Genomic DNA, 12,386 nt, shown 5'->3' on the forward strand with positions numbered 1-12,386 from the left:
TTCTGTCAATAAGGGGCATTCTAGAGACACCCGATTTTGCACCCATGATTTAATCAAGGAAGATGACTTGAATGATCATTCATGTACCCCGAAAATCATGATTGCATTACATGCATCAATTTATTCTTGCATTACATGCATCAATTTGTTCTGGCATTACATGCATTAATTTGTTCATTGCATATCATAAAAATGATCTTTAGATTCTAATGATCGCAATGGTATGTTCGGTTTCCAAATCGGACAATTGGATCGAAAAATATTGCATAATCAAGTTTGCACGGTCAGCATGCATTGTGTTAAGGTAGAGTTGACCATGCAAGATTAATTTAAATTAATTCTGATTGGTTAAACAATTAAAATTAATTAAAATAATTTTGTGATTGGTTGATAATTAGTGTTTAAAATAGGATTGCATGCATAGGAATAAAATGGATTATTGGATAATAATAAAATTGTGGATAATCTAAATTTTATCAAGATTTATTTTAGGGTATTTATCTACAAGATAATTATTCTTGAAAAAGCTTGAATTATCCAGAAAAGAGATAAAAAATCATAGGCTAAGGATGAAAACACGTTTAGGTACAAGGACCAGATAAAAAAAAAACCTAAAAAGAGAGTCCAAAACACACCTAAACACGGAAGAACATTCGGCATCCAAGAGCACCATTTGGCACTTTTGGAGTGCTGAACAGCACTTTAAAAGGGCCGAATTGTCCCCTTTTGGGCTTTGGCCCAACTCCTTTCGGGTGACGATAAGGTACACCATTTTCGACCTTTTCACGGAAGGATGTGTCTAGATTCGCATTCTAATTGTCTGTGCCTATTTTTTAGAGTTTCCCACCTCTATAAATAGAGACTGGATCTCATAATTCAAGGGACCTTTTTTACACTTTGAGCGGCATACATTTTTAGGCTCTCAAATTGCTCATATTTGCTGATCCTTTCTCTGATATTTGCTACTAAAATTAGGGTTTTTAGGTTTCAAAGATAATTGAATAAATTTCTTTGAACCCTAAAACATCCTCTCAAGAACAAGAAAGTGTTACATGCAAGAGGTTGTTTTCAATCACCTTATTCTTTTTCTTTATGCTTCTTGTTTATGATGATGCATTCTTTTTGTTATCCATAACATGAATTGTTAATTGTTGTTTGGTTTAAAACATGATCTTGATTTTTTATATAGTTGTTATGATCTCTTTCTTAATTTTAATTATCTGTATATAACCAATTCTTTTTCTTAAAATCAAAAATAAATCTGCATCTTTCTTAGATGTAGATCAAAATTTTTCTTAATCAAAAAACGGATCTACATCTTTCTTAGATGTAGATTTGAATTTTTCTTCAAAATAAATGGATCTACATTTTCCTTAGAAACAGATCTGAATCTTTCTTAATCAAAAACTGATTTGTATTTTTCTTAGATACAACTATGATTTTTTAAAACATATGCAAATTTTGAAACAAAGAAAAAGATTATGCATGATAGTGTTTATGGTTGTTTGTTTTATTTTAATTCATGTAGCATAAGTTTATGTTATGAATGAAATCCTCTCCATAAAAAATTTAAAAAAAAAATTCCATATTTTTGAACATATAAAAACAGATATGATTTTCCTGTCATCAAAAAATCATTTTTTTTTTATCATCACAAAACAAATTTGACCTTTTATAAATCAAAAACTATTTTTTTCCTAAAAGCTCTTAAAAAAACAAATTTGAATTTTTTAACAAACCAAAAGACTTTGTTTTAATTAAATATATAAAAAAAAATATTTGAATTTTCTCCCCAAAAACCACTTTTTTTTACACAATAAAAACAGATCTGATTATTTTTTACAAACTGAAATCAATTTTTTTTTTTTTTTTTACTTACAACAATAGATCTGAATTTTTTAATAAAAAAGAGAATACATTCATAAATAAATTTGTGTAATTTAATTTACTTCACATGTTCAACTTATCATTCATAGCATGTATAAAAATGGTACATAGGTCACAAGAGTCTAGAAAACCAGACTCTGTCTGGGCGAAATGGATGTTTAACATTTTCCCATTCCATAACCTAGCTTCCGAATTTAGGTCTTTGGATAAGTAGATCTAAGTCTTGTCTTTTCTTTTATTTTGGGTAAAATGTAACTAGGACAAAAAGGCATTTAATTATTTGGTAGTTTGTAACTAGGACCCAAAGCCATGTAATTTTCAATTTTTCAATTATGTAATTTTGTATTCAATCAATAAGATGAAATGATTCAGCTATGTAAAGTTTATTTAGTTTTTCTTATTTTTTGTATAAAAAATAAGTGGCGATTCCACACCACTTACCCAAAAAGAGAGGTGCCCTAAAAAGCACTCCAAAAATCTCTTTTTTTTTAGAGGCCCAATTTTCCCAATCTCTCACACCCACCAAGACCACCTCCAGTTCCAAAGCCTTTACCATGCCCTGAACCACCACCAAGTCCACCATCTCCACCTCCTCCTTCTCCTGCTCCAACTCCACCACCAATGGCTCCTTCAGCTCCACCACCTACACCTGCCCTAGCTCCAAATCCTCCTACTTGACTTGATCCACCTCCTACACCACCACCAAAGCCACCTCCACCACCTCCAACACCACCACCACCACCCCCACCTCCAATGCCACCATCTCTACCTTCATCTAAACCACCTTCACCTCCACGACCACCCCACCTACCACCACATCTTCGGCAGCCTCCAAATCGACAATCGTCATCATCATGGAATCTAGTTTTGTCAAGTTTGTCATCTCCAAGAGTACTCATTGCACTCAAATGGAGGACAATGCATAGGACAAGAAGACTAAAAGAAAGCCATTTCGAAGAAACAACCATTGCTAGATCTTTGATATTGCGCTTATATAGTTAACTTTTCTCTGTATACATCTTTTGCATGAAAGCTCTCCTTGTATAGCTAGGTTTCATGCACCCACTAGTGACTAGTCATACCCAATAATTCTACGCTAACCCACTATACAGTCATTAATGGATGCATGTAATGTGACGCGTTGGAACCGTTGGGAGATTGGCGGCCGGAACAATGAATATGAAAATGGAAGTCAAAGAAGAAGACTCAACAAGTTGTATACTTGTATGTAATGTAGGACTTGACTAAAGTCGATTCTGACCCTGCAATTCGTTATTAAGTTCATCATTAATTCTTGTTAGCAAGAGGAAGCAAGTAGCCTTGTACGTGATTAGTATACCAATTTTACCTGTTACCATTCATGAGTTTTTAATTATTAGATTATAGGTGAAAATTTACAGCAACCTCTACATTAAGGGTCATTGTTATGTAGTTTTTATTTTTTCTATATTGTAATTGAGAAAACAAAGTAATTTTTCATTTTTAGATGGTGACAAATTAAAATCCATGCTATTTTTATTTTGGTTAATTTGATCTTGAACAATGACGCAATTTTCATTGTCATTCAATAAAGAAGCTCATGATATTTTTAAAATTTTTTTCTTTTAATTAAATTATGTGTAAGAAATAAGTAATTAAATGATTGAATTTATCATATTTCAATAACTTAAATTTTTGAAACAATCATTAATTTAACATTAAGTAACATCTCTGTTTGTAAAATATTCAATCTAGGAGCTAAATATGACATTGATAACAACCTTAAAAGACACCCCTCAAAAAAAAAAAAAAAAAAAAAACACCCTTAAAAGTCAAAAGACTCGATTGTCCGGCCGTTTTTGGTACGTGGTTCTCACAATCCTATGCGACTTGTGTGAGAGCATTCTTCAAAACTTAGCAATTTGGCCGAGATTTTGGTACCTGGGTGATATGTGACTTGTGAGGGTGTTCTTTGAAACTTGGCCACTTTGGCCATTATTATGGTATCTGGTTGCTATATATGTTACATACGCGAGTGTTAAACGTGACCTAAAATTTTGCTTCTAATTGAAATTCGCAAGGTAATTTCCAAACTCTTTGGATGACCAGGCATACAGCACAGGATGCGTTTGCATCCAAGTCTAGAAAGTTCTAGAGCCATGAAAAATAGCCAAAAACAGCTTTCACGTTAGGCCCGCCAAACATGACTACATTTCAACCACTCTTAGGGCAGAGTACTTCATAACTTTTAACCAAGCTCTTATAATCGACTCGAACTAAGGGAACACTTGACCTCAAGAACCATAACGTAACTCTAGAAAATAATAAAGGTTTCTAATACTTTAAGAAATCCAACATAAATATCTTAGAGAGTTTTCTTATTGCCAGAACAATTAAAAAAAGTAATGATTTTTTTTTAATGGTGGCTAGGACCTAGAGAGGATTTTATAGAGAGAAATAGGATTTTGGGGAAAGATCTTAAAGCATCACCAGCAACCTCTCCAAATTTTTGTCTGTTTGGAGAGTAAACCGTGCATTTTACCTTTTGCCTACTTATTTTTTCAAATACACTTTCCAACAGATTCTCTATTCCATTCTCTATCTCATTTAAATATTATTTCTTCATTCATTCATTATTATTTTTTTATCATCATTTATTCTTCCTATATTCATTCCCAACAATTATATTTTTCAATAAAAAGTGTTATATTCACAATATTTTTCGCAATATTTTCACAAGAATCACATCAAAATCTTATGTGGAAAGTTGGTACTAGTTTTAATTTGAACCCACTGCTGAAATTATTTTTTTACTCACCAATATTAACTAATAATAATCTATTACTTAAAATTTATTGTGAAAATATTGTGGTAGCATTTCTCAATTAAAATTTTTTATTTTTTATATTATTTTTCCTTTCTTTCAATTCATTCTCATCCATTAGTTTTCATTTCTTTTTTTCTTTTTCTTTTTTCTTGTTTTTATCCTCCACACACGTGTCCAGCCTATCTCTATCCCCCCACCCCTTCTTTTATTTTCTTTTTTTCCCTCACATTCAAGAACACTCCGGACTCTCTCTTTCATTCTCTAGCTCTCTCTCTCTCTCTCTCTTTTTTTTTTTTACTTGATTCTAGAACACTCTCTAGCATGATCTTTTGACTTCTATTTTCTTCCCTCTTCAGCTCACTTCACACACAAACAGCCGACATGGCCTTCGTCTATCTTTTTTTTTTTTTCTTCCTTCTTTTCTTGTTCTGATTCACTTTGTTGTTACAATGGAGCTTGATAGGCTTTCATGCTCTTGATCTGTTGTTTTTGTTTTGATTTTTGATTTGTTGTTCTAATTAAATTTGTATTTTTCCCTGTTCTTGATCTGTTGTTTCTATTCTGATTTTAGATTGTGTTTGTGTTTTGATTGTGTTACCGTTTGAGAGAGAGACAGATGAACAAAGAAGAGAGGAGGAAAGAGAAAGAATTTTTTTTATTTAGCCGGGTATATTTTTAAGATAAAATATTCTTTAGATATGTTATAGTGATTGCTATAGTGTTCTCCATACTTGGAGAGCTACTGTAGCAAATCTAAAAAAAAAAAAATTGGAGATGCCAAGTCTATTGGAGGGATTTTTTGGGGTGAACAGTGGCTTTTCTCTCCAAAATTTGGAGATGCCGAATCTGCTGGTGATGCTCTTAGAGCATTTCCAACAGGCTCTTCAAATTTTGGTACTATTTGGAGTGTGAACAGTTAATTTTACTTTTTGCCTACCTACTTTTTCATATACACTTTCCAACAGATTCTCTATCCTTTTCTCTATCCCATTTAAATATTATTTCTTCATTCTTTCTTTAATATTTCTTTTTCAATCTTCTTTCATTCATCTAATTTTAATGAGAAGTGCTACGTCCTTAATATTTTATAATATTTTCACAATAAATTATATGTGGTAAGTTATTACTTATTTTAATTTGAACACATCACTTAAATATATATTTTTTTTCCAATCAGTATTAGATAGTAACAACCCACTACTTAAAATTTATTGTGAAAATATTGTTGTGGCATTTCTTAATTTTAATTCCTTATTCTTTATTTTATTTTTCCCTTATCTTTTTTTTTTTCATCCACACGTTTCTTTTCTTTTCATTTTTCCTCTTTTTTTCTCCTCCACACCTTTCCCTTATCTCTATCTTCACTTTTCTTTTTTCTTTTGTTCTCTAGCACTTCGTCTAAGCTCTCTTCACTTTACTTTTTCTTTTCTTTTCGTCTCTTCGTCTACTCTAGAGCATTCAAGAAGCTCTCTCTTTCTTTCTCTCTCTCACACAAACAAATTCTCTCTCATGCACACATAGATCACCGGCAGAAAAGTGGAGATTGTCAATTTTGTGCTTCATCGTTGTTTTCTGATGAGAAGCAAAGAGAGAGTTTTTTTCTAAAGAGAAGCAAGAGAGAGACGGAGTGAAGAAGAAAGAGAAAGGAAGGAAAGAGAAAAAAGTTTTTTTTTTTTTTTTTTTTAATTCAACCGGTATTATTTTAAGGGGAAATATTCTTTGCATAAGCTATAGTAGCTCTCCAGGCCTGGAGAGCTACTGTAGCAAATCTAAAAAAAAAAAAAAAAATTAGAGATAGAGAGGCTGTTGGAGGGCTTTTTTGGTGTGTTTGCTCTCCAAATTAGGCTTTAGAGAGCTTATTGGAGATGCTCTTAGGCGGGCAAAATCATCCCTATCCTAATCCGACTAAAGTGACTAGGGTTCTAGATTGAATGCAATCAAATCATTTATAGAAATAGGAAATGTTTGTTGCATACTATTTAGTGCACACAGTACACACCCTCCCCAAGTCGAAATTGTTACTCAAAGTCACAATTTTTCTTGTTTTTTTAGGAGTGTGTGTATTATATGTGCAAGTTAATTTGTGTGTGTAATAGACACTCTCCTATGAAAATAAATGAGGGAAGGTAGATGTACACCTCCTCATGTAGGTGTAAGATTGCATTAGAGGGGCATACAACAATCTAGAATAGAAATCAAGAAAACATGAAAAATAGGCTTGACTTGATTACAAATCTAGGTTGTGGTGACTGGAGAGATTAATTCTCATGTTTGATTATCACTGAGACCTTTCCTCGCCAATTAGGTCACGATCTTATAGATAACGATCAATATAAAATGGGGTTTTATAGTTGGGCATTCAAAACAAATACCCATCATTATTTATCGTTGCATGGCTGATCTTTATGACAACCTGGAATGTTATGTAAAGCCGTAAAAGTGAAACTAAAAATAATTTTAATTACTGCATGCACCTTTCAAAACCGATGTATAAATTTTAAAATGAAAAAAAAAAAAAAAAAAAAAAAAAAAAATTGAGAAATAAATAAAAAAATACTTTAACACATTTATATATATTATGTTATAAATGTGACATTATTCATATTCTTTTCAAGTTTGGGTTTTTTTTTTTTTTTTTTTTTTTTTTTAATAGAAGGTTTTCGTACGTGTTAGTTTATAAGTACTTTTCTTCTCTAAAAAAAAAATTATAAGTACTTTATAGGAAAGTTAATATAATTTATCCAAATGAAAAATGTAATCCAAAACATGCCCTTAAAGTCTATTTTAGTTATTTCCCTTCTTGCGGAGGATGCAATATTTCACCGACTACTCCTAACGTTATTAACAATTGATAAATACCAGACGTGCATGCTGAAAGAATGAATTATGTACAAGTACTTCTCAATGGTGCATGAAGCTTTCAATTCCTGCCTGAAATATCTATCCTATTATGGAAAATAAGATTCAATTTTGAGAAACACAAGAACACTGGTCAATCTGACACTCTATTTTAGTTATTTCCCTTCTTGCGGAGGATGCAATATTTCACCGACTACTCCTAACGTTATTAACAATTGATAAATACCAGACGTGCATGCTGAAAGAATGAATTATGTACAAGTACTTCTCAATGGTGTATGAAGCTTTCAATTCCTGCCTGAAATATCTATCCTATTATGGAAAATAAGATTCAAATTTGAGAAACACAAGAACACTGGTCAATCTGACACTCAATGATTATATTCAACATGGATCATAACTTTTGTCACAACTTGCTCGTACAAGAACTCTAGTCAATCTAACACTCTCAATGGCTATATATATTCAACATGGATCATAACTTTTGTCACAACTTACTCATGTGGCAAATTGTAAGTGATGGAGTAAAAGTAGTGAGTTCATGTGAGTATAAAACTCCACCATTCATAACTTACTGCATAAGCAAATTGTGAAAAAAGTTATGACAAAAGTTGTGGTACTAGTATTACTTTGTTGAAAATATATGATTATTTTAATGGTGGCCCCAGATATTAGTTGATCGTTGTTGTGAATCTTTTCAAATGAGATTGGAAATGACATTATTTTGTCCTTGCCATACACACCAGGACAAGCAGATGCAGCCTCTAATAGTGCATCCTTTGGTCCTTGGAAGTAGCCATTTCCAAATGGGTTTGTAGTTGTACCAGCTAAGAGGCTAGCCAGGTTGATGACCATACCATCCAGACCCACATTATTGTTGGGGGCAACCAAGGGTGGGCTCTGGGGTCCATAGATGGGCTGGTGGAATGGCCACTAGGCATTGAGTCTCCGAATTGCCAACCCAAATGTAAGCAAATTTGTTGCTTTTGCCTTGAACAGATGCACCTGTTAGAGATCCATGGGTTCCACACTTGCTCATACAAAAACCTTCAACTACCACGTCATCTGATGTCAGAACTACGTTGATGGCATTTGCTTGGGCATCTTTTGATGCTAACTGTTCTATTTGCTGATTTGAGAGTGGAGGGCTTCTATGAGTTGCTGAGTTGGTAGTATTTATCGGTGGTTTTCCACCAGGTTGCAACAGAGGGTTGGGCTTTTGTGGGTGTGGAAGTAGAAAGGGAGGCAATGAAATCTGAGTTAATAGCTCTTTGAGAGGGCTTGAATTTGCCATACCGGATGAGATTAATGGAGATTAATAGTTGAATTTGCCATACCATATGCTTTCCAACTATCATAGTTTTTACATCATTTGAAGGAAAAATCATCTTTTGAATAAATTTTGCAATTATAAAATAAAGGTGTCACTAGAAATAAATTTTGACGTATAACAATATCAGTCTTGGAAATCCTGATGGTAATCATTAACGTAAAGTTACAATGGGCTTCTTTCAAATTTATGAGAAAGATGATGATGGACTTAATGTGAAGTACAAAGATCCAATTTCATTTTTGGACAGAAGATAAGAGCACCAGAAGAATTTAGGGACTAAGATTGTTTTTTCTTTTATTGTGGGATATATCTTACATGAATATTTACATGCTGCATAAGTTTCCTTACTGCGTTGTATTTGTAAGACTTGTAATTGAAGACTAACAAGACCAATTAGACACTGAATATTGGTATTTGTAAAGAAGAAAAAGGGGGAAATTTATAATATTACGACATTTCTCATTTCACAGATGAAGGTTTCACTGTGTAGTTACAACTTATAACCAACCAATTAACTAGAGTATATCATTAAAGAAAATGAGAAATTAACGGCCCGTTTAGTTCATGTGTTTAAACAATATTTTTCGTTGTTTAAACACCACAACATATATTTTCATAACACTTTTTCACCTACATGTATTTTCACAACAGTTAAACAACATTATTAGAAATCTCTTACCAAACGAGCCCTAACATGCATAATCTGGAGCACAAAGATATGTAGGCTTTCCCATAGAAAGACATTTCATAGTTTAAGCTACTATTAATAATAAAATGATTTTAATGCAAGGATGGAAGCTTCACAAATAAGTTGAGTTCTCTTTTAAGTTCTAACGCCTACCACCGCCACCACCAACACCAACACCGCCACTTGCACCACCACCACCACCTATGCCTCCACCAGCACCACCTCCAACACCCCCACCTACACCAAACCCACCACCATGACCTGACCCTCCACCTATGCCTCCACCACCACCCCCTCCAGCTCCTCCTCCACCTCCAACACCCCCACCAGCTCCACCTCCTACACCAACACCTGCACCAAACCCACCCCCATGGCCTGATCCTCCACCAATACCTCCACCTCCACCTCCACCTCCACCTCCACCACCACCACCTCCTCCTCCTACACCCCCACCAATACCACCACCTACGCCACCTCCAACTCCAAAGCCTCCACCATGCCCTGAACCACCACCAAGTCCACCACCTCCACCTCCTCCTGCTCCTCCCCCACCACCACCTCCAATGCCTCCTCTAGCTCCACCACCTACACCTCCCCCAGCTCCAAAACCTCCTCCTTGACCTGACCCACCTCCAACACCACTTCCTCCTCCACCACCAAAGCCACCACCACCTCCTACACCCCTTCCAGCACCACCACCAACACCACCCCCAACTCCAAAGCCTCCACCACGACCTCCTCCACCTCCAATGCCACCACCTCTACCTCCACCAAAACCACCTCCCCCACCAATTCCTCCACCACATCTCCGTCGGCCTCCAAATCGACAATCGTCATCACCATGGAATCTAGTTTTGTCAAGCTTGTCATCTCCAAGAGTAGTAAGTGCACTCAAATGGAGGACAATGCATAGGACAAGAAGACTAAAAGAGGGCCATTCCGAAGGGACACCCATTGCTAGCTCTTTTTAATATAGTTAACTTTGCTGTAGATCTTTTGCATGAATGAAGGCTCTCCTTATATAGTAGGATTCACCCACTTGCCATAGCCTATAACTATAAGCTACCCCACCAACTAAACAGTCATTAATGGATGCATGATACTGTGAGTCTGTGACGCGTTGGAACCGTTGGGTGATTGGCGCAAACATTGATTATGAAAATGGATCAAGTCAAAGAAGAAAACTTGAAGTCGAACAAACAAGTTGTATGTTGGACTTGGATATAATGTCAATTCTAACCCTGCAATTCGTTAGGTTCTTGTGTCATTAATTCTTCTTAGCACGAGGAAAGCATGTACGTAGTACTCAAATGGAGTGCCAATGGCAATATATACTTCCGGCTTTAATTCATTAGTTTTTAATGATTTGATCAGTGATGAAAATTTCAAGCAACCAGCTCCATCATAAGCATCATTGATCAATGAATGCACCAATTTAAAAAGGTTGTTTCAATTAAAAGTTGAAAATGGTGAGGGAGAGAGCTTGGAAAGTAAGAGTGTAAAGGGAAAAAAAAATTGTTAGATTATTAAATATATTTTTATGCCTTTGGTCCAAACTCCAAATTAAATTTTTTCCGCTCAACATAAAGTTACACTCTGGTCCTTATAAATTTTAAATGCTATATCCATATTATTAAAAAATTACTCATGTGATAAATCAAGTATGGTATGGAATATGGATGGTCTAGAATAATTTTAATGGCAAAATAAAAGCATAAAACTGAGATAATTTTCAATGACTAAATTGTTAGTTTTTAAATATAGAGGATGAAAATCGAACTTCAATCTAATTTCAAAGATGAAAATTCTATTTTAGCAATTTAAACAAAACCCATACGTGTATTTTAGAATTCGATTGTGTTCATCAAAAAAATAGAATTCGATTGTGAATTTAAAATAAATGCCGAACTGATCAAGTGATTGGACTCCAGTGTTTCATTGACATTGAAAAAGTATTGTAGTCTTTAACTGGGGATATCACATGTAATAGGTATTGTACTTTTTTTTTTTTTTTTTTTTGAAAGGGTAATGATTTGGAATTAAACCAAATAAAAAGTCATACAAAGCAGCTTGCACAGCAAGGCAGGAACTGAACATTACATCATATCAGATTGAAGAAAAGAAGCTACAACAGGAGGCGTAACTCCTTTCCAAAGGTGCTGGGATCCGGACCTCCTAGCATGTTGAGCTAGCTCGTGAGCCACTGAGTTGAAGTTTCTGCTTAAATACTTAAAAAGGCAAGTTTCAAAGGACTCACTAGCCTGAAGGATTCCCTGGATGAGGTGCCCAAAGCTGGCTTTTTGCTATAGGTATTGTACTGTGAGTAAAGTCTAGTCCCACAACAATTTTCACTATTTTTGCTATAATTTGTCTATATGACGAGTTGTAAGTAATGGAAATAAAATAGTGGGTCCATGTGGATTCATGATTTCACCACTCACGAGTCGTCATATAAAAAAGTTGTATTAAAGTTATGGAATTAATTATGATACCAAAATTACTCATTTTACGGTATCAAATATCTCTACGTTCTCTATGGCTATGCCTTTACATTATAGAAGCTACTCAAGTAGTCTACCGACACTTCAAATCTTGCTGAGTCTTATCTATTGAAAATATTGCAATTATAAATTTTCAATTATTATAAAAAGTTTCTTTCTCTCGTTCCTAACTATTGAGAAAAAATCTTTTTAAAAGTTTAGTGACAATTTAAAAAAGAAAAAAAAAATTAGGAATGAGAAATAAAATTCATATTAAATTTAGTAACAAAAAAAAATATTTTAGCGAAAAATATTTGAAGTTAGGATGTTGAG

At 34.2% G+C, this 12,386-nt stretch overlaps 2 protein-coding genes and 1 pseudogene across 2 annotated transcripts; all 3 read right to left on the reverse strand.

The window, feature by feature from the left end:
* Positions 1–2,375: 2,375 nt before the first annotated feature.
* LOC126696209 (glycine-rich cell wall structural protein 1-like) lies at positions 2,376–2,855 on the reverse strand. Its single transcript, XM_050392984.1, has one exon. It carries the CDS (start codon positions 2,853–2,855, stop codon positions 2,376–2,378), a length of 480 nt encoding a protein of 159 aa, XP_050248941.1.
* A 276-nt stretch (positions 2,856–3,131) lies between these two features.
* LOC126696210 (protein PHOSPHATE-INDUCED 1-like) lies at positions 3,132–8,910 on the reverse strand (annotated as a pseudogene).
* Positions 8,911–9,319: 409 nt separating this feature from the next.
* LOC126695337 (glycine-rich cell wall structural protein 1-like) lies at positions 9,320–10,551 on the reverse strand. The gene has a single exon (XM_050392042.1). It carries the CDS (start codon positions 10,526–10,528, stop codon positions 9,716–9,718), a length of 813 nt encoding a protein of 270 aa, XP_050247999.1. The 5' UTR covers positions 10,529–10,551; the 3' UTR covers positions 9,320–9,715.
* Between the last annotated feature and the right edge of the window lie 1,835 nt (positions 10,552–12,386).

This window comes from Quercus robur, chromosome 8 (assembly GCF_932294415.1).
Source record: "Quercus robur chromosome 8, dhQueRobu3.1, whole genome shotgun sequence".
Classification (NCBI taxonomy): Eukaryota; Viridiplantae; Streptophyta; class Magnoliopsida; order Fagales; family Fagaceae; genus Quercus; species Quercus robur.